The following is a 26966-nucleotide window of genomic DNA, read 5'->3' on the forward strand; positions in this document are numbered from 1 at the left end:
GGAATGGGGTACTGATTTTGGATGATCAGCCATGATCATATTGAATGGCGGTGCTGGCTCGAAGGGCCGAATGGCCTACTCCAGCACCTATTTTCTATGTCTATATTTCTATGTCAGTGCCATTTAATGACAAGGTCAACAGTGCCTTTAACAATTGATCAATTGTTAGTTCACTCCTAGCTAAGACTGCAATAAAAAAAGAATTATATGCATGAATATACAATAGTTATCTTATGTATCAGTTAACATGGTCAACATTTTTATATTGTTCATAAAATAAAGTGTAAGGTGTAATTCCCAAAGTACGAGATGTCACTGACAGTCTCACTTCCAATCTAAAATCCAACATATGTTTGTGTCATGCTGTTTGTACTTGGAGCTATTGGAAGCTGAGAATGTTGGAAGCTTGATATGTACATTTTTGTTACAGCACACACAGCAATAACAGAGCTATTAACTCCTGGTTTAATATATTTAAATGACAGATAGCAGATGTATGTTAATGCAAACCCGCATTCATAAACATTAAGATACTATAAATGTGTAGATTGGCCATTGACACGAGTTGTTTTGCAGAACCCATTTATTTTCTTGCCCAACAGGGATTTTTATTTTTAGTAGTTCTTTTTGAATAGTTTCTTCTTGCTCTCGTTCTCTTCCTATCTATATAAAAAATGTCTCTTTATTTTCTTTAATGCAGTTTCAGTTACGTCAAACAAATTCTATGCTCTGATAGCATGATTATTTTCAGCATACCGCAGTTCTTCTGCAGAATGAAATGGCCTTGGTTTGATTATTACCTTTTGATGGCATTAAAACAGCATTGTGGCTCACTCTATTTGTAATGCAAGTCAAATAAAATGCAAAAACCTGAATTGCGAGGTTTCATTATGTACATAATTTTCCCTTTATCATGCTGCATTGGAATTGTACGTTTCAGCATGTTGTTTCCTATTCTCATATCAAGGTCATGAATTTATGGGGGGTTTTTTTGTTTATTACTTGTTCTCTATTTGTATTGTGTTTACAGGACTGCAAGTACAAAGTTAATTGTTCCATTGGAGGCATATGACAATCAAACACTTTTGACTGGATTCTTGACTTGCAAGTTCTCACAGCTGTCTGAATCCAGTCCAGCAGGTGCGATCATTGATGCTAGATCTTATAGGGAAATGCCATAATTCTTGCAGTTAAAGGAAATGTGCTACTGAAAAAAATGGATGCTGGAATTACGTGAAAGCATCAGAGGGACCTGGTTAAATTAGCTAAGCGCAGTGTCTGAAGGGGGCCTATTACTCGTGCAAGGGCACTAAGCTGACCTTCCAGGGCTGCAGCCAAACTCTTGTGCAGGAGTTTGACAAGGAGATCTCTGGAAGGACGAGCCGTGGTCTGTGAATGCTTGCACTTTTGGAAATCCTGCAGTGCAGGGCAATGGCAGTGCCTATTCTGCCTGCTCTTGTGGGCTGAAGTGAAACTAGGTGGAGGCTCCCTTCCTTGAGGATAAAGTTTGGTTGATGATTCCATCGCAGTAGTGAGCAGCAAACTGTGAGATGTGACAGAGATCAAGAGCAGCAGCCTGTGATGGTTCTGATGCTCCACTAATGAGAATGATCATGACCATAATGGGCAAAGTAGTCCAGGCACTTGCCTGAGTGAAGCTGCATGGAGGTCACAGAAAATTACAGATGTCAGAAGGTGAAGAATGCAGTTTGAGTCGTGGCTCTTTGAGTGATTCTTTAAGAGTAAGCTATGAGGAGAAATGGAGTTAATAACATCGTTCCCAAAGTTAATAAGTACCGTCTTTTTTCCCCCCAAAGCAGTGAGTTTGGAAATCTCACCACAGATGACATGTATTTCCAGAGTTTTTGCCAGAAATAAATACAAACAAAGATGAAAATCCCACTCACTCAAAAATGAAATCAGGAGTTGATTTTCAAGACAAAGGCAAAGAATGTGTCAAAATGTATGCAAAATTGCTCTATTCCAGCTACAACTGCATAACATTGTTTTGTTATAGAGCAGTGCAAATGAATATCTGGGGAAATGATCTGTAATTTCCCTAAAAATGATGACTAAAGTGGTGAACTGATTATCAAGATTACCAATTCAATGACTGGTGAAATTGCATGCCTCGCTCAAGATGACACTAACAGTCAGCAATGTTATTAATTTTTTTTTAGAGCTTTCTATAATGTATCACTTGCAATGGCCACGGTTATATATACTCCATTTATTGGTACATAGGAAGTTCCTGACAACAACACTAAACTCCTTTGCAACATTCTTGGAGCAACAACAGATGTCTAATGCTAAAACATATTTTCCCTAAAACAATACCTGGCTGAGCAAGATCTCTCCCAAGGTATTAATTCTACCATTAAAGCTACAATTCTACTGCTCTGCAGTATAAGTATAATATATCACACATTCATTTCAGCAGTGCAAGTTACGAATATAGGTAGCCACAAATCATAACTATTGAAGTTATGTCCGTGAAAATTGTACCAATATATACGCATTATTAATGAAGGCACAGCATTAATTCTGTTGCATATTATATGATTAAATAAAACTTGGGCATCTTTATTTATTGCTTAATGAACATTACAAGTCAGGATTTTATTATGTATAGCATAATATATATTAATAATGAACTAGAACACATTTCATAAATACTTATTTTCTTACTACTGTGCCTCAGTAAATGAAGACAGTTTATAAAAATGATTTTGTTAGAGTAGTTTCTTGATTTTGAATATGGCAATTTACACGAGGACAGAGAAATAATACCGTTGCATTGTTGTTAAAAGTCAAGGCCTTCACCTTTTAAAGACAGAAAGAAAGACTCCCTGCCCACTATGATTTTATAGGGCTATTTTTTGTCCGATTGTAGTTAAATACTTTGAAGCAGTTTGTTCCAGCTTCCAAGACACCAAGGATCCGTTTGCAAGCTAACTGATCCTGATTTTGATTTAGCATTTTGTTTTCATCAAGTTAAAGGCTCAAATCAATAATTGCATGCTTAAAGATTTGAGTACTTCCTTTGAAACTTGCAGCAAATAAAAAATCCATTCGATCTGTAGATACCGGAGTAAAAGATCGGGGCGCCTGGACGTAGATTTCTTCAAATTTTGCATAGCCTTTCTTTTGACTGTCCCACAGGTAAATCTGAGAGAAAGTGTAGTCACTTCCTACAACCAAATAGTGCCGGTCCTTGAATGAAAATGGCTGGAGAAGCATCGAGCCCCGTGAGGGAAGATCCTGCACTTCAACAAACTGCTTTGTATTCCACTTCATTATTAAAGAGTCACCAATAAACCTTGTCAGACAAATGAATACGTCGTTTTTAATTCTAAAACTTTTCACAGCAATAACATCCTCCATAGCTTGCATAGCACTTTGCTGCACAAACTGCTTTGTATTCCTGTTCCATTCGAAGATCACTGGGCTTTGTGACCGACTTGTTAGTATTAAACAAGATTTCCCATCTACACTAACAAACTCGGAGTCTGTATCTCTAAACCATTTGTGCAGAGTCTGGTAGGAATAGAAAGCTTTGCCATTCCACTTATATATTGTTGATAACCCAGCTTTGGAACTATCTACTATAATGAAGAACCACTCGTTGTCAATCTGGAATGCCTCAATGTCATTCGGCTTTGAAATTTTAGAAGCACCAATCTCTTGAAATTTTACAAATTTGGTCCAGTTCGCATCATATTTGTAAATGGCAGAATCACCGAAGAGTTGTGCAATCACAACAAAGACCTCTTCTTCAATTGTTATTGCCGTACATCCAATTATGGACTGACCTGCAAATAGAGCATACTGTTGTTATTTCATATAATATGCAGCGAGGTAAAGCAGGGAACTCACAAATCAGAACACCTCAACTATGATGAATGCTCCTGGAATCAAACGACTCGACCAACCTTCATACATCGGGAATCAGATTTAAAACTGTAATGTATTTGTCTGGGTGTTGTGGAGAGCCAAGGCTCACCAATTATTCCTAAAGAAAGCCAGCCACAAAAGTTTTTAACAGGAGTATGGCAATTATCTCTTTCCAAACTTGCCTTCCAGCCAGCCACTAAACACCCAGAAACAAGGATGTCAACAAACAGGCCGAACAGCTAATGAGATGAAACATTTTCCAAACCAAAGGAACATAAAGCAAAAATAATGGTTAACTTTTTATTCAGTTGATTACAAAGTCTACACAGAGGACACATTGAGAACACCGGATACAGTAGAGTGGATTAGAGGAGGTGCACGTGAACCTCAGTCACACCTCGAAGGACTGCTAGGGTCCCTGGATGAAGGCAAGGGAGGAGGTATAGGGACAGATGTTACATCTCATGTGGTTGCATGGGAAAGTACCTGGGGAGGGATGGTTTAGGTAGAGCAGGATAAATGAACCAGGAGGATCCCGGTAAGTCACGGTCATTCCTGACAGTAGGGATGGTTCACCCGCCGCAAACTGGGAACCACCTGAAAGACCCGGTGGCCCATGTGGCAAGATGCAGAAAGACCCAGTGGGTTGTGGCCTGTAGAGGGGAAGCAGCAGAGCCTGGCCCCTGCTCATCCCCTGAAGACTGGGTACAGAGGAAGAGGGAGAGGGAGCCGGCAACAATGGTCAAGAGGAGCAAGGGCAGTAGGCAAGTTAACTGGGGTCTTACCTCCCACACCCTCAAGGTTGGCTGCGGGAGACCACTCCAGGTCACAAAGGCGACCGGACGAGAAGAGGAACGTTTGTACGCTGAACGATCCAGGGACTTGCCTGGATCAGGCACCGCTCTGTAAGACCTAGCACACGGAACGGACTTTGGAAAGTGTGCCAAATCTGGCGACTTGAAAAAAATGTCATTGCGCTTTACACATCTGACATTGAACTATAGAACCAAGGAATTATGGAGGGAGCGGTCCTTGAAGAAGGCTGAAAGGGGTGGGGATGTGATGATGTGACTCGAGGTGGGATCACATTGGAGGTGACAGAAATGTGGGTAGAGAATGTGTTGGATGCGGAGGCTAGTGGGGTAAAACATGAAGACCTGGGGAACTCTATCCTTGTTCTGTCTGCGGGAAGGGGGAGCAAGAGCAGAACTGCAGGACACAGAGGTGACACAGGTCCAACTATCTATGAGAACAGGGGGAAACCACTTTTACTAAATAAAACGCATGTTAAAAATAAGAGGGTGGGAAGGGAGAGGTTTGGACCTCTCAAGGATAAAGGAGGGAATCTGCAGTAGGAGCCAGAAGATGTAGGTAAGGTACTAAATGAGTACTTTGCATATGTATTCACCAAGGAGAAGTGAGGAGATTATAAATAAGCTAGGGCATTTTGAGATCGAGAATGAGGTAAGACTGAGGTTTTTGAAGAGGAATAAGGTGATTAAGTCCCAGGAGCTTGATGAGGTCTATCCCAGGTTATTGAGGGTTATAAGGGAAGCGATGGAGGAAGCCTTGATGAGGATCTTTATTTCTTCTCTAGCCACAGGCGAGGTCCTGAAGGACCAGAGAGTGGTCGATGTTGTTCCTTTGTTTAAGAAGGGAAGTAGAGAGAATCCAGGGAACAATAGGCCAATGAGAAGATAATTCTTTGAGATAGGATTTACTCTCATTTGGAAGAGAATGGGATAATTAAGGATAGCCAGCATGGCTTTGTAAGTGGCAGGTCGTGCCTTGTTGAAGGTAGGGCAGTGGATGTGTACACAATGATTTTAGTAAGGCTTATGTTCGGCTGATCCAGATGATTAAGATGTACTAGATCCACGAATGATTTGGGTGGATATGTCCAACATTAGAGGGTATAAGGTGAGGGAGAGAAAGTTTAATGAAGGAGTGTGCGGCAAGAATTTTACACAGAGAGTAGTGGGGGCCTGGAACACAATACAAGAAGTGGTGGTGGAGGCAGATACGATAATGGCGTTAAGAAGTTTTTAGATAGGCACATGGAAGTGCAGGGGGATATGGATTATGTACATGCAGATGAGATCAGTTTAACTTGGCATCATGGTCTGCACAAACATTGTGGTCCCATGCTATACCATTCTATGTTCCATGTTCTAAGACATCTCGGATGCCCTAGAAAGGAAAGCCTCGTCTTCGGAGCAGATGTGGTGAGGATGGAGAAATTGAGAATAGGGCATAGCGTCTTTGCAAGAAGCAGGGTGGGAGGAAGTGTAGTCCAAATAACTGTGGGAGTTGTTAGGTTTGCAGCAGGTGTCACTTGATAGCCTCTGCCTGGTGATGGAGACAGATATCAAGAAAGGAGAAGGAGGTATCAGACATAGTCCATGTGAATTTGAGGGCAGGGTTGAGGTTAGTGTTAAAGTTAATGAAATCAATGAGTTCTGCACTGATGCAGGAGGCAGCTCCGATGCAGTCATCGATGTAGTGGAGAAAGAGTTGGGGAATGATGCCATGTTTGCAATAAGGACTATTTGGCATAATTGACAAAAACGCAGATATAGCCGATGACACATTTAACTACAGAAAGGTTTGATGTTCATATTCGGCATTGATTCCTTATTGATGGCATTGGCAAAGACAGAAGAAACTTGCCCTTTGCAGGAGGAAGAGAGTTGTCAGTTTTAGACAGTCGTGCTGGTGGGTGTTTACAGTTTTGGATAATTACAACCGCATATTTCTGGACATTAAATAGTGCTTGTTACTCAAATAATTAAGCCATGGAAGGTATATTCAATGTGAAAGCCATTCTCCTTATTTCTCACTATTAGTGGTGCACACTATTTCTGGGTTCTTTACTAAAGCATGGGTTTATTGCTAGAATGTGGAGCGTCTCATATTCTGGTATGATTTACGTAAATACTAAGCATCAAAGCTATGATATATTTTACAGTAAAACTTACAAATGTTGATTGCATTGTTTTGTCTTTTAATGCTCTTGTATTCGAAGGCATGGCCTCTCCTCTGTGCAATATCCCTTTTGTACAATTCACTCAGCTGCACCAATGGATATTATTGCAGTTTATGCCCAAACGTTTTCCAATGTTATCTGAAGCAAAGCTAAAAGGTGGATCAATGTATATCAATATTGAGCCACTGTTTATACCTGGTGATTTGTGGAGGCAGGGTGGTTTTGTGCATTTGTTGGGAAAATACCTTGCCATTAATGTTATATGTGCACCATTGCAGCAGTAGCATTCCTACTATGTCCGTGAAACTCATATTTTTGAAATAATGTGAAGAATTTCAGAGACAGAATACATGTGCCACTGTTACAATAAGGTGCTAAAGTAGGGAAGAGAAAGGTGCAGGAGACTTCCTAATACAAGAAGGCTTTGATGAATGGTCATTGACTGGAAGCATTGACTCTGCTGTTGCAAACAAAATTGCATAGTTCATCTTTCAGCATGTTTGGCTTTTATTTCAGATTTCCAGCTCCCATACAATAGTTTTTTTGAGATACAGCGTGGAAACCGGCCCTTTGGCACACCTGGTCCGCGCCGACCATTGAACAGCTGCACACTAGTTCCATCCTACACATTAATTTACAGAAGCCAATTAACCTGCAAACCTGCAAGTCTTTAGAATGTGTGAGGAAACCAGAGCACCCGGAGAAAACCCATGCGGTCACAGGGAGAATGTACAAACTCCGTACAGATAGTACCCAAAGTAATTCAAACCCGGGTCTCTGGCACTGTAATGCAGCAACTCTACCACTTTGCTGCCCTAAATAGATGAGGCAATTAGTTTCCCCTCTGCAAGGAGATCGCATTATAGTGGTGCACAGCACTGCACCTGGTGGAGCTGCTGCCGCACAGCTTTGGTGACCAAATCCGACCCCGATTTGCAGGTCTGAATGCGTGGTATTTGCATACCCTTCTTGTTAATGCCTGGGTTTCCCCACATCCTCTTGTCTCTTCCCACATGGCACAGATGTGTTGATTCACAGGAAGGATATGCAAATACCACATGCACAAATACTGTATAATTGTCTTTCGTGCACACGCATGTGGTAGGACAACATTAATTACATTGACAATGGAGGAAGTCATCAGAGACCACAGGAGTCATTGGCAATCCTCGCATCTGAGGGCATTGACACATTGAATCACAAAATCATCCCGCTGGCTTCCTGTTACCTCGGACTTGATTGTGGCAAAACTAAAGTTTCTACTAATCAGTCCTTTGGCATTCCCTTCTGTGGAAATTAGTTTTATTCATTTGGTGAAGTTCTTCATGTAGAAACCTCACTGATCACGTTCAATGATTTCTATCAATTTCTTGCTATTGAGATGCAGAATTCTTTTAATTTAATAACCAACATAATCAGGCAGCTTTTGGTTTGCCAAATGGAACTTCTCTTTCTATTTAAGATTTTGTTTCTCTGAAATCTCATCTAATTTCAGAGTAGAGACAAAATAAATAACCAGTGTAGCAATGGCCAGAACTGCACAAATTACCTCGAGGCCCTGTCCAATTTTATGGCAGGACTTTTTATTTTAGCATTTTTCGAATCTGTTTCTTTTCAGTCAACACATCGATTGCGAAACTAGATGACCATTGGGACGTTTGGTCTGCGCCCTAGGGCGAGAGAAAAGTGAGGGAAAGATCAGGAGTCAGGAGCTAAGAACATGAATGGAAGTGGGTTGAGAAAATGGGAGAGCAGAGGGCAGAGTGGTAGCGGTGTGGAATGAGCTTCCAGTGGAAGTGGTGGCGGCAGGTTCGTTGGTATCATTTAAAAATAAATTGGATAGGCATATGGATGAGAAGGGAATGGAGGATTATGGTATGAGTGCAGGCAGGTGGGACTAAGGGAAAAAAGTTGTTCGGCACGGACTTGTAGGGCCGAGATGGCCTGTTTCCGTGCTGTAATTGTTATATGGTTATATGGTTATATGGTTATATGGTTATCCATGTTGTGGATAAATCAATTAGTGGAAGAAGGGAGGAGATTGTAAGGTGGCACGAGAGATTTGGAGATGGTAGGGCGGCATTGCGCCAGACTCGAGAGGGTATAGGGGACACCAGGTGACATGGGTGGTGGGCTGATTGTTGGGGACATTAGCTTGGTGACTGGATTGACCAGTGGAAAGCACTCTTGATCTTCATGGTGTACATGCAGTACACAACATACCACCACAGTACCTGGTCCATTCTGCAGTCATCCTGTGTTAAAGTTGATACACAGATAAAATATTAATCATGAAGCCCAATGAAAATATCAAATGAAATTATTGAAAATTTCAACTCAAGCTGAACTCTATTCCTTCTGTGGGGATGTCACCGCTAATATGAAGTTGTGTCTCATCCTTTTCATATGTGCTTAATTATTAAAACTTGTCTAATTGTTTAACTGCTTTACATATCAAAATTTAAGCATCTGGAAAAACTAAATTGAGCTATTCTTAAACGTTCCCACTTCATGTTATGACAGTAAAACCAGAGAAATAACGTAATGGTGATAAATCATGATAAAGTCAAGTGTATCAGAGTTCGAATCACATCCTTGACCAGAATAGGCAGCCAACCATCAATAGATTTGTTGCACCAATGAGCACTGTCATATCACTGGGTTTTATTTTTATAAACACGCACAAATTTATGATCCTGAACGAGTATCTAAGCAGATAGAAAGGAAATACCTTTGATATTATTTTTTGCCCAGCCTCTGCTCATGGCAGAAATTTACTGTAGGCTACTGTGCATTGGACCTCTTTCTTTCGCCTAAGTGACCATTCCCCCTCAGTAGCTCTATACAGCAATTATGAGACGCCTCTCCATGAAGGGCAAATTTATTTCTCCTTGTGAATTCTTTTGAATGGAGACTTTCTAACTGGAGTGACTAGAAATCAGCGCTAGAGAATTTGCCCTTCCCACCTGGGACAACAGCATTCAAACTTATCTGTCATTGATTCTTAAGCCAGCTCAGTGCGAATCAATTCTGAGCTGATGAATCATGGTTTCCGCCCTTGCCTGACATTCGCAGTTTGCACGGTTGACTATCAGAGGAATGTTAGGAAAATGAGAAATTCACTTTTAAAAAACAGCAAATGTTAGTTAGATTTGTACATACCAGTAATATTGTAAAAACTTCGAAAATTCATCTCGATATGGTCCCATTCGAGCACGCTGCAGTTTCCCACATTTGGTTGTGCAATTGCTACGTAAACATCATCCTTAAAAGAGAATGTGTTCACAGATACAGACTCGTACGGTAAAATCTGGTGCAATACAAACTCTGCAAATAAAAATATTGTATTTCAGATCACAAAGGTAATTCAATCAGTTGCCTAACCTTTAGCCAACTGTGCACAACATTTTTGGTAAAACAAAGAATCTATGGTGCATTTCAGAGCAAACACTATAAAACAATAGTTCGATGCGAATAGTTCGATGCGTACCAGGGCCCCATCCCCGACCTCTACCTCCGCTACATTGACGACTGCTTTGGTGCCACCTCCTGCACCCACGCACAACTGACTGACTTCATCCACTTCACCACCAACTTCCATCCGGCACTCCAATACACCTGGACGATTTCAGACACTTCCCTACCATTCCTTGACCTCACCATCTCCATCGCAGGGGACAGACTCCTGACCGACATACATTATAAACCCACTGACTCACATGGCTATCTGGACTACACGTCTTCCCACCCTGCCCCCTGTAAAGACTCCATCCCCTACTCCCAATTCCTCCGCCTACGCCGCATCTGTTCCCAGGATGAGACATTTCATACCAGGGCATCGGAAATGTCCTCGTTCTTCAGGGAACGGGGATTCCCCTCCGCCACCATAGATGAGGCTCACACCAGGGTCTCATCCATACCCCGTAACACTGCTCTCTCTCCCCATCCCCGCACACGCAACAAGGGCAGAGTCCCTCTGGTCCTCACCTTTCACCCCACCAGCCGGCAAATACAACACATAATCCTCCGCCATTTCCGCCACCTCCAACGTGACCCCACCACTCGCCACATCTTCCCATCTCCCCCCATGTCTGCCTTCCGCAAAGACCGCTCCCTCCGCAACTCCCTCGTCAATTCTTCCCTTCCCTCCCGCACCACCCCCTCCCCGGGCACTTTCCGCTGCAACCGCAAGAAATGCAACACCTGTCCCTTCACCTCCCCCCTCGACTCCATTCAAGGTCCCAAGCAGTCGTTCCAGGTGCGACAAAGGTTCACCTGTATCTCCTCCAACCTCATCTACTGCATCCGCTGCTCTAGATGTCAGCTGATTTACATCAGTGAGACCAAGCGTAGGTTGGGCGACCATTTCGCCGAACACCTCCGCTCAGTCCGCAATAACCTACCTGACCTCCCGGTGGCTCAGCACTTCAACTCCCCCTCCCATTCCCAATCCGACCTCTCTGCCCTGGGTCTCCTCCATTGCCAGAGTGAGCAACAGCGGAAATTGGAGGAACAGCACCTCATATTCCGTCTGGGGTCCTTGCGTCCCTATGGCATCAACATTGAATTCTCCCAATTTGGCTAGCCCGTGCTGTCTCCTCCCCTTCCTTCACCCTCTAGCTGTCTCCTCCCACCCTCCCATCCGCCCGCCCTCGGGCTCCTCCTCCTCCCTTTGTCCTTCTTTCTTTCCCCACCCCCTATCAGTCTGAAGAAGGGTTTCGGCCCGAAACGTCGCCTATTTCCTTCGCTCCATAGATGCTGCTGCACCCGCTGAGTTTCCCCAGCAATTTTGTGTACCTACTATAAAACAATGCCAGGGCGATTTTAAATTAAATTTCTTTATTTATATAGCACATTTTTAGTCAACTTGCATTGACCCCAAAGTGCTTCACATAATTACATCCACACACACAGGCAAAGGTGGGTGAAGTGTCTTGCCCAAGGACACACACAGGCAAAGGTGGGTGAAGTGTCTTGCCCAAGGACACAACGACAGTATGCACTCCAAGCGGGATTCGAACCAGCTACCTTCCGGTTGCCAGCCGAACACTTAGCCCATTGCACCATCTGTCGTCCCCGTTTAAAGAGCAGGTTGGAACATTCTGTGTAGGAAGGAACTGTAGATACTGGTTTAAACCAAAGATAGACACAAAAAGCTGGAGTAACTCAGTGGGGCAGGCAGCATCTCTGGAAAGAAGGAATGGGTGACGTTACGGGTGTCTGATATTGATAGCTTTACTCAGCCTTAAAGTGAAGTGCAGCAATAATATATGCCCTTTATTTATCTCTTACACAGTTAGAATTACACAGAAGATTCTTTCAATATTAAAGCCAAACATTGCTGAACAAAATATGAAATTTGCATTTTGTAATATATCTTGCTGGGAGTGACATGAAAGGAGCATTTACAGGGATGGCACTGTGGCACAGCAGGAGAGTTGCTGCCTTACAAAGCTAGAGACCCGGGATTCTCATTTTCTCCAGGTGTTCCGGTTTCCTCCCACACTCCAACGACAAACATGTTTGTAGGTTAATTGGCTTCGGTTAAAAAATGTAAATTGTCCCTGGTGTGTAGGCTAATGCTAGTGTGCAGGGATCACTGGTCGGCACAGACTCGGTGGGCCGAAGGGCCTATTTCTGCGCGGTATCTCTAAACTAAACTAATTTACAGTATCCACGCTGATGTTAAAAACAATGAACCACATTGAAAATATTTTGCAGTTCACTTCATACTACTTAATAAATCTTAATATTTTCTTAATTTCACCATTTATTGATTATCCCGCAGAGCCGCGGTGCTCCATACACTAAGGGAGTCACGGCAGGCGGTGGGGGAACATCTCCAGATTGAGGACCTATTGGGTGCATGTAAAGTGTCTGTAAAGGTTACTCTCTGCCATCAATCATTTCTTCTTTGCCTGCTTGCAGTTTGCTAACCAATACATATCAAAGGCCCAGCTGCCCATTAAAATAAGTGCGTAGGACAGATGGATAGTTTGTCAGAACTGAGAGTCAGGTAAATTTCCCCACAATGATCATTCCAAGAAGGGGAAAGTACTCAAACTCATACAGAGTGCCATCAATTGCAACTATTCTGCAGTCAGAACCTTTTATAAACCAGAAAGGATATTCATTCTCCCACATGCAGCTGAACTGCATGAGGATGCGTACCAGTTTCGCTAGGAGCATTTATACTGTAAAGGCCCCACATTTCAGTCCTTTTCATTTTGGGAGACTGACTGGTGTGCTGCTTCTAGGAAGACCAATATCATCCTTAAATCTATCTTAGAATAACCATGAGAAACCTCATGCAGGAGCACTGTGACAGACACAGAAGGAGTGCTCAAAAGTAACTCACTAGAATATTGAAGGAATGCTCCAGGGTCCCAGGTAGGGGTGTCCAGTACTTGTCAACAAGGGGTTTACAATGATGTTCAGCTATGGCTGCCTCGCCAACAGTCTGTCTGTCCTTTCCTTCTTTGTGTTTTAATAGTATGTGTTAAATGTATGTTTTTAGGGTTCTTTAGCTTTAGTTTTATGTGGGGGGTGGGGGTTGGGGAAACTTTTTCTAATCTGTTACCTCGATGGAGATGCGATGTTTTTCCGTATCGTATCTCACTGCGGCCTAACATCAGGAGTTGGCAAGCTTTGCTGGAGACCGATTTCGAGAGCTCCACCCCGGAGAGTCGACGGGACTTACCATCACGGAGCTCGCGATCCCTTTGCCAGGGATCGACCTCGGAGCTCCAACCGTGGGTGCTTGCGGACTTTAACATCACGTAGCCCGCAGCCTCTGGTCAGAGACCGACTTTGGGAACTCAAAGTCGCGGGAGTTTCGATCTGCCCGACGCGAGAGCTTTGATCGCCCCGACGGATGGTTCTACTGCCCCGACCGCGGGAGAATAAAGAGGAAGCAGGTTGGACGTTTTTGCCTTCCATCAAGGTGAGGAATGTGGGGAATCCGCTGTGGTGGATGGTTATGTTCACTTATGCAGTTGTGCCTTGTTGCTTTTTTTTGTATGGCTGTATGGTAAATCGCATATCACTGTACCTTAATTGGTACATGTGACAACAAAAGACCTTTGAAATAAGGGGGAAATTGGCCGCAGTTGATTGTGTAATTAAGATATGTCAGTGAGAATAATCAGCGTGTCAAGAAATAATACACAATATTCTCTTACAAGGTACGAAAACGTAACAAGCAAGGTGATCCTTCTATGGCTTACACGAGCGAGATAGTATTAAATCAAAGGACAAGGCTTCTAAGGCTGGTTATTGGCAATTTGCAGCGGTAAATCACATTGGTTCTAAGGTTAAAGAGCATTTTAGAACTCAAAGCCAAACCAAAATACAGAGAGTAGAAAGGAACTGCAGATGCTGATTTACACTGAAGATCGATACTGAAGAAACAGAAACATAGAAACATAGAAAATAGGTGCAGGAGTAGGCCATTCGGCCCTTCGAGCCTGCACCGCCATTCAATATGATCATGACTGATCATCCAACTCAGTATCCTGTACCTGCCTTCTCTCCATACCACATGATCCCCTTAGCCACAAGGGTCACATCTAACTCCCTCTTAAATATAGCCAATGAACTGGCCTCAACTACCTACTGTGGCAGAGAATTCCACAGATTCACCACGCTCTGTGTGAAAAATATTTTTCTCATCTCGGTCCTAAAAGATTTCCTCCTTATCCTTAAACTGTGACCCCTTGTTCTGGACTTCCCCAACATCGGGAACAATCTTCCTGCATCTAGCCTGTCCAACCCCTTAAGAATTTTGTAAGTTTCTATAAGATTCCCCCTCAATCTTCTAAATTCTAGCGAGTACAAGCCGAGTCTATCTAGTCTTTCTTCATATGAAAGCCCTGCCATCCCAGGAATCAGTCTGGTGAACCTTCTCTGTACTCCCTCTATGGCAAGAATGTCTTTCCTCAGATTAGGAGACCAAAACTGTACGCAATACTCCAGGTGTGGTCTCACCAAGACCCTGTACAACTGCAGTAGAACCTCCCTGCTCCTATACTCAAATCCTTTAGCTATGAATGCTAACATACCATTCGCTTTCTTCACTGCCTGCTGCACCTGCATGCCTACTTTCAATGACTGGTGTACCACGACACCCAGGTCTCGTTGCATCTCCCCTTTTACTAATCGGCCACCATTCAGATAATAGTCTACTTTCCTGTTTTTGCCACCATAGTGGATAACCTCACATTTATCCACATTATACTGCATCTGCCGTGCATTTGCCCACTCACCCAACCTATACAAGTCACCTTGCAGTCTCCTAGCATCCTCCTCACAGCTAACACTGCCCCCCCAGCTTCGTGTTATCCGCAAACTTGGAGATGTTGCATTCAATTCCCTCGTCCAAATCATTAATATATATTGTAAATAGCTGGGATCCCAGCACCGAGCCTCAAGAAGGGTCTTGACCCAAAACGTCACCCATTTCTTCCATCCAGAGATGCTGGCTGTCCCTCTAAGTTATTCCAGCTATCACACTGATCAAGAGCAGATAGAATAAAACAAATAATTGATGTAGATTGTGAATGATGGAGTCCAAGTACACATCCCCATGTCACTGGTATTGTCATGCCAGCTTGAAAAGGGCACGTTTATTCGCACACTTTGCTCTCTGTCTTTTAACCTGGTCTCAATCTATGCCAGCATGTTATCTCCAGTTCTATGCCCTCTAACTTTGTTGATCAACCTCCTGGGTGGAACTTAATTAAAAAGGCTGTAAAAGATTCCATTGCTATGTGCAAAGGGGACGACTAGTGAGGGCTTAATGTGAATCCATTATTGGGAGAATGTAGACTGGAGGAAAAGGAAAGGCCAAAGAAATTGAACAAATTATTTATGTCTGTCTACATCGAAGAAGACAGAAAAGCCTGTCATAAAACCTAGAGAAGCAAGGAACTGAAGGATATTAGTATTAAGTTAAAAATAAACAGCAAGAGGATGGTGAGGATGATCAAATCTCTGACAGTGATCAATATCCTATTTTTGATAGAGATAGCTAGAGTTAAAAGATGGATTGGTTATCATATTTCAAAATTCTGTAGACTCTGGGTTGGTTCTTATAGATTGGGGGTTAGCATATAGAGCCTATCTATTTAAGGAGGGAGAGACATTCAAGTCATTAGGAAAATGGTAGAATCTAAATTGAGGTATGTAATAGCAGAATACCTCAAAAAGAATAAGAGTGGTCACAGAATCAACGTTGATTCATGAAAGAGAAGTTATGTGTGGCTAATGTATTGGTATTCTTTCCGAATGTGACTGTTTGAATTGGTATGGAAAATCTAATGAATGTGGTGTTTAAACTTTGATTAAATTCCACACAGGAGACCGATCAACAAAGTTAGAGCATATAGAAGTGGAGATAATGTACTGGCAAAGATTAAGAACTGATTAATAGACAGAAATCAGAGTGAGAATAAACAGACTGGGCGATCGTTTCGCTGAACACATTCGCTCTGTCTGCCTGGGCCTACCTGATCTCCTGGTTGTTAAATACTTTAATTCCTCTTCCCACATTGACCTTTCCTTCCAGGGTCTCCTCCATTGTCAGAGCGAGGCCAAACGCAAACTGGAGGAAAAGCAACTTATATTTCGCTTGCCAACTTATAACCCAGCAGTATGAATATTGATTTCTCTAACTTCAAGTAATCCCTGCATCCCCTCTCTATCCGTCCCTCCCCCACCCAAGTCGTTGTACTAGTTTCAATGCCGTCCTGGCGAGTTGCATTGTAACTGTTCTCACCTAGCCCACAGCTAAAAATGGCCTGTTTCCTTTATCATTGTTACTTTTTTTGCATATCTTTCATTAATTTGTTTTATATCTCTATATCACCATCTATATCTCTCATTTCCCTTTCTCCTGACTCTGTCTGAAGAAGGGTCTTGACCTGAAATGTTGCCTATTCCTTTTCTCTAGAGATGCTATCTGACCCGCTGAGTTACTCCACCTTCCTGTGTCTATCTTCCTTTTCATTGTGACAGGACATAACCAGGGGGGTGCTGCAGGGATGGGTACTTGGCCTCCACCTATTCACAATCTCTATCAATTATTTGTTGAGGGGATGAAACGTTATATTTCTAAATTAGCTGATGATACAAAGCTGGCATAGTGCAAAGAGGGAAATGGACAAACTAAATGAATGGCTGAGATCATTGTAAATGGAGTGCAATTCAGAAACATATAAGGTCACCCACTTTGAGGCTTCAGGCAGAAGTGCAGAGTTTGTGTTAAATGGTGGCCAATTGGGAAATGGTGCTGCTCAACGAGACCTAGCATCCTAGGTCTAGGCATCATAATTCAAAGAAATCTAATATGTAATAACAGCAAGCAGTGTGAAATGAACATGCCTTCATAAGGAGTGAGTAGAATTAGGCCATTCGGCCCATCAAGTCTACTCCGCTTCATTTGAGATTTGAGTAAGGAATAAAGATGTGAGACTTTGCAAGAGAACACCTGGAGCACCGGCTCCAGTTTCGGACTCCTTATCTGAAATGGAATGTACTTGCCAAAGGGAAATGTAGCAAAGGTTCACAAAACCAGTTCCAGAGATGGTGGGTTTGCCTGAGCAGGAGAGATTGCTTCAACTCCATCTTTATTCTCTAGAGTTTAGAAGGATGAGTTTAGAATCCAGAACAATGAGAAAAGGAGTTCGCATTGAATCTCAAAACACTCTTATAGGGCTGTACACACTCGATTCATGGAGGGTTTTTATTCTCCTCGCTTAGAAGCTGGGATAGTAGTAGGCCCCCTTCGGTCATGACTGACTATGGGTAATGCATCCTAGTTTGCAGGTGATGTGTGGCCGGATGCAGGCCTGGGCAATGTCATATGGAGGACAGGCTGTTGCTCATGCAGCACGTCACCCCTCTCCACGTCGCTGATCGATCCAAAAGAACAGCAGGGCCGTTACAGTTTGGCACCAGCGCCGTTGCAGGAGCTGCCAGAGCGAGGTTGTAGACAACGACAAACTGCCTTAAGGGCTCCAAGCTGGATAACATTCAAAATAAAGGGTAGAACGCCGCGGACTGAGCTGAGGAGAAATTTCTTCCAGCAGTCGGTGGTGAATTTTTGGAGGGCAGTGGAAACTCAGTCGTTGAGTGTATTCGAAACAGATGTCGATACATTTCTTGATTTAGCGATACCCATGAATATGTAGCTGGACACAGTTCCAACTCCATCTTTAAATTCGGCAACAATATGAGCATTGTTGGACGAATTACAAGTGATGACGAGTCAGTGTATGGGGGGCAGATCGATCATACGATTGTGTGGTGCCAGAACAACAGCCTTGCTCTCAATGTCCATAAAATACCTCTTGAGTTGGAAGCCGTCTCCAAATTAATATTGAGGGCGAGATGTCCTTCTCTTTCAGAAGTTAACGAATAGAATTTCCAGCGTTTCCATTTAGACTTTAGTTCGCACTAACCAGTGACCACCCCATACACTTGCATTATCCCACACACTCAGGGCAATTTACAGAAGCCCTTTAACCCACAAACCTGTACATCTGGAGTGCGGGAGGAAACCAGAGAAAACGCACGCAGTAACAGGGAGAACGTACATACTTCGTACATACAGCACCCACACTCAGAATCGAACCTGGGTCTCTTGGGACTGTAAGGTAGCAACTCTACCACTGGGTCCCTGTGCCGCCCTTAAAGTCTAAAGTCTGTTTCTTTCTCATCAATTAATTTCTTACAATCACTGGGACTGTTTTCATTTGGAATTTTGGTCCTTTTTGTATAGATATTTTTGGTATGCTGTAGGTTGGCTTTAGGGTCATAGAGTCTTAAAGCTGTACTGCTCAACAACAGGCCCTTCTGCCCATATTGTCCATGCCAACCAAGCTGGCTTATTGGGGCTGGTGCCATTTGCCAGATTTTGCCCTTGGCTCTCTAAGCCCTTCGTTTCCATATATATCTGTCCAAATGTATTTTTAATGTCATAATTGTATCTGCTTTCATAGCTTCCTCTGGCAGTTAATTTCAGATACTGACTATCTTATGAGTGAAAAAACAGGTCCCGAGCTCCATTCTAAATACCAGCCCTCTCACCTTAAACCTATGCCGTCTAGAGACATCCACCCTGGTAAAAAGACTGAGAGCATTCATTTTATTCATGCCCCTCATGATCTTGTACACCTCAATAATAATAATAATAATGGATGGGATTTATATAGCACCTTTCTAATACTCAAGGCTTAGCTTCCTGCACACCAAAAAGAGAAGTTCCAGCCTATCCAACCTCTACCTATAATTCAAGTTAGCAGCCCATGTAATTTTGTGTGTAAATATCTTCTGCACCTTTCCAACTTAACATCCCTCCTATAGCTGAGCAAGCAAGCCTGCACACAGTACTCGAAATGTGATATCATCAGCGACTTGTACAACCGCATCATGATGTCCACTAGTGGCTTTGGAAAAGAGTTAATAACATGTATTTCCAAGTAGGGGTTACTAGATAGTGAGCAGTAGTGGAAATTTGGGCTCTTTTAAGCTTTTCTTAATCAATAAATACTGGGTCCATTTGCCAAATACCTATTGCAGATCCAGTTCAATGAGAGATTGAAGCTAATGGTACATTTTACCCCAAAAGCAATTGACCAGCAGTCCTTATGTTTAATCAGTAGTTAGCATCAGTTAATAAAAACATATCCATACAATAATCCACTTTCTTATTCTCTACATTGATTATTTTATTTGTGTTTACATGCTAAATAGGCTGACACGCTGAGAGATGATCAGTGGATAATTAAGAATAGAACAGTGCTTTTTATGAACTGCGTGTTAGAGGCTGTGTATGGTTCTTAAACATATAAAGATTTCCTATGATCTATTACCGATATAACTGACAACTGTACATTATAAGACAATTACAATACAATACAATATATAAACTAACATACCTGTTGACATGCAGTCAAAGGCAGAGGTTGCCAAGTCAGTTAGCCTCTTTCCTGCATGATCTGATGGGCCTGCGCAGAAGACATCAGTCACAGTGGCATTTATGATCCTCAACCAAGACATCATCCATTTTGTTTTGCAGTCACATTGGAACATGTTTCCACGCAAATCCCTGGCCAGTTAAAAGAAAATACTGAATAAATACTTGCAGCATAAATTCACTGCATTTCATTGTCCGTGGAGACACCTTCATCTTTGGGCACAGGGGCTTGCTTTGGATGTGGTTTGCCAGTTAGCACAGAAATGAGGAGAAATGTATTTACTAAAATCTCACACATTCACGACCCATGTAACAGAACATAGGGCACCAAGCGAATCAAGAGTTAAAGGGATAGAAATCTGGCCGGATAGTGAATCAGCCACGATCTTTTTGAAAGGTAGAGGAGTCTTGACCCTTTTCCTGGCTCTGTTTCTTTAGAAGTCTCCACATCATGATGGGGCAGACAGTCCAAAACTGTCAACATTTTTACAGATTGGAGGGAAGTGAGTGGCGCTCATAAAGTCCAAAGTCAAATTCTAAGACCACTGCAAACACTAGGCCAGTGAAGGCATTGCAACATGCTATGCAATTCCATCAGAGTTATGAGGTTACCATCATGAATACTTTCTGGGTCTTTCCCCATATTTCTGTTGTGTTGGATTGGGAGTGTGCTGGTAGGCCCAAGGATTTTCAGCTCCACAAGATAGAGTCATACAGTGTGGAAACAGGCCCTTTGGCCCAACTCGCCCACACCAGCTAATAATGTCCCAGCTACACTAGTCCCACTTGCCTGTGCTTAGTCCATATCCCTGCAAAACTTCATATCCATGTGCCTGTCTAACTGTTTCTTAAACAATGGGATAGTCCCAGCCTCAACTACCTCCTCTGGCAGCTTGTTCCATATACCCACCTCATTAGAGATTGCAACACCGTGGCTGGCACTCAGCTGGGAGTCCTCAGCAATAACTTGCCGCGCTGTATCTCTCAACTAAACTAAACTGTATGCACCCCTTGTCTTTATAGCATTGAGGCAAACAAGGATTCAGGTGCCCATAATCAACATCCCATAGCCCATTGTATCATGTGATACCACAACCTTGAGATAGATTCTGTACAATTTATCCAAAGAAATCAGGAAAAATCCCTTCTCGATAATCTACCCATTGAACTAATCACAACGATTGGCTGGTGCAGAATGTATCACTGACAGTTCCATAGGATGATTATACAGTATTCCTTTATCATTTACATAGTAAAAACCTCAAATACCACTATCATATCTACCTCCACCAGCACCCCTGGCAGCGTGTACCAGACACCCACACATTCCCTTTAAACTCTATCCCTCTCACGTTAAAGCTATGTTCTCCTATCCAAATCTTTCTGCGCTTTGCCTGCAGCAAATCCTGGATGATGCAAGGTCTTGGGCAATTGAAGTTACTCTTTCCAACAACTTCATCCCTATCATCCCTTCAAAATGAATAATAAAATGTGATGTCTGTCAACCCTGCAAAAAAAAAAAACGTAGGGCCACCATTTAGCTGAAAGATCTTAGCCTTGCTAGACCAGAGATTTAATAATACTTTTTGTTAATTTGCTCCTTGGAATTCTTTCACATTTTTGATTCCTAAAATTAAAAAGTGAATAATAATAGGAATATATCTGAGATGTTAAAGTGAGATGTTAAACCATCCATGTGTTTTCATGAATTTTACACCACCCAACATCTCAAAATACAGACTTTTGCAGCAACATTTGTTAAAAATTAAGTGCAGAATTATTTCAAGATAGGATGCTCCCAGGATGGAACTGACATCAATAGCAGTGTACAAGGTGCAAAGATTCCCCAGGTATTAATCTTAATCATTGCTAAATCAGGATCGTCACAAATTACAGACCCGACACCCGGACGTACCCATTGCCATATCAGGTGACTTCAATCATGTGAACATCAGCCCCCACTTGTCGGGCTTCTCTCAGTATGTTGACTGTCCCACAAGGCACAATAAGACTCTGGACTTGTGCTATGTCAATGTCAAGGAAGCCTATAGTGTTTTAGCCTTTCCACCGCTTGGCAAATCAGATCACAACCTGGTTTATCTAAGGCCTTCTTACAAACCCTGTGTACTGAGACAGCCTACAAGCACCCGGTCTTTTAGACAGTGGACACCAGAGGCCAGTGAATCTCTGAGGGACTGCTTTCAATGCACAGACTGGGACGTACTGATAGAGCCACAGGAATTCAACAGCAGTATGGACATCGACAGGATGGCTGGATGCACAACGGACTACATCAACTTCTGCAGGGATGTTGTTGTGCCAGTAAGAACTGTTTGTTGCTTTCCCAACAACAAACCTTGGATTACAAGCAACATCAAGAGCCTCCTAAACAAGCAAAAGGAGGCTATCAAGGTTGGTGACCGGTTAAAAGATCAAGAGGGTACAGCATGACCTGAAAAGGAGCTTGAAGCAGGCAAAAGGGAGCTGGAGAGGAAACTGCAGCACAACAGCATCAAAGAGGTGTGGAGAGGAATGAAGACCATCACTGGCTTCAAGGATAAGAGAAGCCAGCCGTCAGGAGACATGGACAAGGCCAATGAGTTTAACCTATTTTATAACAGGTTTGATCTGGTATCCCCTCCCACCTCTGCAGGTGCAGCCTCTCCCCCACCATCACCTCCACGAGGCAGCCCCCCCTAACACCACAGCTGCAGCACCTCCTATGCCGGCATCCCCCCAACTTTTCTTCACGGTGGACGAGGTGAGAGCTGAGCTGAGGAGGCTGCGCCCTGGTAAAGCAGCTGGCCCTGATGGTCTATGACCCAGGCTACTGAAAGACCGTGCGGCTCAGCTGGCGGAGCCTCTCCAGACCATTTTCAACCGGAGTCTCCATTCAGGGAGGGTACCCAGTCTGTGGAAAACATCATGTCTCGTGCCGGTTCCCAAAGCAGGGCGGCCGACCGAGATCAACGACTACAGACCGGTGGCCCTCACATCTCATATCATGAAGACAATGGAGCGGCTACTCATTCATCTCCTGAGACCACAAGTCCAGCACGCACTCGACCCACTACAGTTTGCGTACCAGGAGAACATTGATGGCGGCGCTGCCTTAGCAGCTGCGGCTCGCCTGCAGTCCGTCTGTTTATTTTCTTTTTTGTGTTGTTCTTTTGTCCTGTTTTAGTTCATTTTTGGTTTATTGTGTATGTGTGTGGGTGGGGGGGAGAAAACATGTTTTTGGTCTCTTATTTCGGGGGGATGCGACTTCTCTTGTCGTATCCCCCGTCTCCACCTGCGCCAAGGCCTAATAGCGGAGCTGGCGGCCTCGGAGCTGGGGCAGCAGCGACCCGCCCTCGGAACAGGCAGCAGCAGTGGCGACCCGAACTCGGAGCAGGCAGCGGCTGCGGCAGCGGCGACCCGACCTCAGAGCGGGCAGAGGCAGCGGCAGCAGTGATCCGACCTCGGAGGATCGGCCGCGGGCCCGGTGGACGACATCGTCGGGAGCTCGCAGGTTGGTGACCTGTTCTCCAGAGCTCCCGCGACAACAGCTGCGTCCTCTGGACTGGAGGGCCGCAGCTTCGGCAGCTTCGACCACCCCGGGCCGCGAGGTTGAACCGGCCCGTTCGCGGAGCTTGGATTCAGCCGCGGGACTGACATTACTTACCATCACCCGGCGGGGTCACAACATCCGAAGCCTGGATCGCCTCGGCGCGGAGGGAGAATAAGAAGGGAAGAGACAAAGACTTAAGACTTTTGCCTTCCATCACAGTGAGGAGTATTCAACTCATTGTGGTGGATGTTAATTTGTGTTTTTTGTGTGTTTTTGCCATTTTTTACTATATGTAGGACTGCAAGGCAACGAAATTTCGTTCAGACCGCAAGGTCTGAATGACAATAAAGGCTACTTTGACTTTTGACTTTTGAACATTGATGTGGATGACACAGTCCTCTACATGCTGCACCGAACTTACTCCTTTTTGGACGAACCAGGTGGCTACGTGAGGATTACGTTCTTCGACTTTTCAAGTGCGCTCAACACCATCCAACCCCTGATTTTTAAAGACAAGCTTGAGAAGATGGGGGTGGACTCCACCTTTACCTCCTGGATACACACCTACCTGACGGGACGACCACATTTTGTTAAGTTGGGGGACTGTGTTTCCGGGACAGTGGTGTGCAATGTTGGAGCCCCACAGAGAACGGGTTTGGCCCTGTTCCTCTTCACCCTGTATACTGCAGACTTTAAATACAAGTCTGACACATGCCACATTCAGAAATATTCTGATGGCACAGCGATTGTGGCATGTGTAAGGAACGGACATGAGGAGGAATACAGGGACTTGACCAGTGCTTTCTGTGTCTGGAGTAAAGAGAACTCTCATCCTGAATACATTCAAGACGAAAGAGATGGTTGTTAACTTTGACAGGTCCAAGCTCCCCCTTCAGCCAGTTAACACTGCAGGGGTGGACATTGAGGTGGTGCAGACATATAAATATCTGGGAGTGCACCTTGATAACAAACTGGACTGGTCGGTCAACATCGATGCCCTCTACAAAAAAGGACAGAGCAATCTCTTTTTCCTCAGAAGGCTCAGATCGTTCAATGTGTGCAATGACATGCTGTACTTGTTTTACCATACTGTTGTTGCAAGTGTCATCTTCTACGCTGTTGTCTGCTGTGGTAACAACATCACTGATAAAAACAGCAAGAAGCTGGACAAGCTGGTGAAAAGAGCTAGCTCAGTGCTGGGGGGGAGAGTGGACTCTGTGGTGGCTGTGCTTGAGAGGTGTATGAGGAGCAAGGTGCAGGTCATCCTCGACAACTCCGGGCATCCCCTCCAGGAAACTCTGGAGGGTCAGAGGAGCACACGGAACAACAACCGGCTTCTCTCCCTGCGCTGTGAGCGGTTCAGGAGATCCTTCACCCCTGCAGCCATTGGGGATGCTTTGCACTTTTAATAGTTATTTATTGGGTTATTTTTAAGTATTTATTGCTTTTATGTATTGTCCGTATTTTATGTATTGTCTGCTTTATGTTCTGACTGTGTTGGCTACTGGACATCTGAATTTCCCTGAGGGGATTAATAAAGTAATTAATAAAGTAAGTATCTATTCATCTATCCATCTATCCATGTATTCATCTATCTATTTGACAATGTCCTCAAGTTCCATTTTCAGCACAATGCCATCCCAACAACACATGCCTTGTATTAAGTTTAATCACAACTTTCAAATGAAAATTAAATTGAATATCGTAAAAATGAAATAGTGGTGCGACCTTTTGAAAATTAGTTTCACTGTTAAAATAAGAAAATACTCTTGGGATAAACCCAAAGTCCATATTATTCCCTTGCTATACACTATTATGCATACATTGGAATAGAAAATCTATCACTATGGTAGATTCCTTTGAAAGTAATAGAATGGATTTGTGATGCGAGGAAAGTTGGTACATCTGGCAATGATACTAATACATGATTAAAGCAATCACCCCTGCGATCTTGGAGGAGAAGTTAGTAATATCCCCATTGTGAGGCTTAGCACCAAAAATAAATCAAGTGGAATGACCTGAACCCAGCACAAAATGGAGGAAATGTTCTTGCAGCAAGTTAAGTAATTCCCCCAGAATTGAATGGAACTAATATTGTCAAAAGTTTCAGACATAAAAGTAATCGAAAGCTATTAAAATTATTTTTAAATTTTAGAAGTTGAACATACTTTAATATATTTTAAAACACAATTGAACACATTAAAACACACTTTCAAAATTAACAAATACTCACCTGGTTCTCTCACAATTCTCCTTTATTCCAATCCACATGGCTGCTCTCTGCACCTCCTCTGACTTGCTGCAGCATTGTAACCCCCATGCAGGTTGCAGCATTTCACTCTCTTGCTGAGCTCTAAGAATTGAAGGTAACTGCTGACCAGTTTTGAATTGTTGACAGCAGCTTTGGGATTTGCATGGAAACCTCAAGGCTGCTGCCAATTATAACCCTGCTGAAAGGTTTGCCATCAATATCACACAAAATGTGGACCATTATTTTTTCCATGCAAAATAATCTCCCTTTTACATAGCATCCTATTTGGAACTTACTGTACTGAATAAAGTTAGAGAACCCAATAAGTGTATGCCTGTTTTTAATACCCCACATCTTTGTAATAAATTGGTTGTTTGTGAAAAAAAGTGAAAGAATAGAAATCCCAAGTCTTTTCACAATCTTGTTCAGTGACCCGCTGAGTTACTCCGGCACTTTGACTTCTTTTGTAAATCAGCATCAACAGTTCCTTGTTTCTACATGCATAAAGCAAACTGTCTTCAAACAATTGATGTGTAGAAACAGACATGGAGTTTAGTTTAGAGCAGGGGTGGGGAACCTGCGGCTTTAAGGCCGCATGCGGCTTTCTAGGCCATTAATTGCGGCCTTTTGAATGAATCCAAATTTTGTAGAACAAATCCTTTTATTTTTATTTCAGAAGGAATTGCAGATGCTGGAAAATCGAAGGTAGACAAAAATGCTGGAGAAACTCAGCGGGTGAGGCAGCATCTATGGAGCGAAGGAAATAGGCGACGTTTCGAGTCGAGACCCTTCTTCTGGTCAGGTCTGAAGAAGGGTCTTGACCCGAAATGTCGCCTATTTGCTTCGCTCCATAGATGCTGCCTCATCCGCTGAGTTTCTCCAGCATTTTTGTCTACCTTTTATTTTTATTAATATGTTTTTGTTCGTCTTTAATTATTTTAATTTTAATCTTAAAATGAATGTATTTAAAATACCAAAGGGTAAAAGAAGATTCAACAAAATAATCTTCCCTGACTGGCGGCCACAATTAAAACATCAGTAAGTCATGAGGGCTATTTTAACAAAATAATGTACATTTTGAAGTATATCTAATTGAAGTTTCTTGGATGCGGCCTTATTAGATTACAGCTAACTTAATGCGGCATTCCACCATGAAAAGGTTCCCCACCCCCTGATCACCCATTCACACTAGTTCTAGTCGCCCAAAGAGTTGTACCTTTTTCTGGTCGTTGCTGGATTTTCAACATGTTGAACATTTTCGGCAACCTGCTGCGACTATGACAGGTGCCGGCAAGTTTAGGATGCCGTG

The 26966-nt window shown here is 43.2% G+C and overlaps 1 protein-coding gene across 1 annotated transcript in view; it reads right to left on the reverse strand.

Moving 5' to 3' along the window:
- Positions 1-1810: 1810 nt before the first annotated feature.
- Positions 1811-26966, reverse strand: part of lgi2 (leucine rich repeat LGI family member 2) — a 50674-nt gene continuing 25518 nt past the window's right edge. The window contains exons 6-8 of the mRNA XM_033026414.1: positions 19819-19988; positions 10043-10207; positions 1811-3812 (exon numbers count right to left, since the gene is read on the reverse strand). Of these exons, the coding sequence (XP_032882305.1) occupies positions 2995-3812; positions 10043-10207; positions 19819-19988 (1153 nt within the window). The 3' untranslated portion in view covers positions 1811-2994. The remainder of the gene's footprint in view (positions 3813-10042; positions 10208-19818; positions 19989-26966) is intronic.

Source organism: Amblyraja radiata, chromosome 1 (assembly GCF_010909765.2).
Source record: "Amblyraja radiata isolate CabotCenter1 chromosome 1, sAmbRad1.1.pri, whole genome shotgun sequence".
NCBI lineage: Eukaryota > Metazoa > Chordata > Chondrichthyes > Rajiformes > Rajidae > Amblyraja > Amblyraja radiata.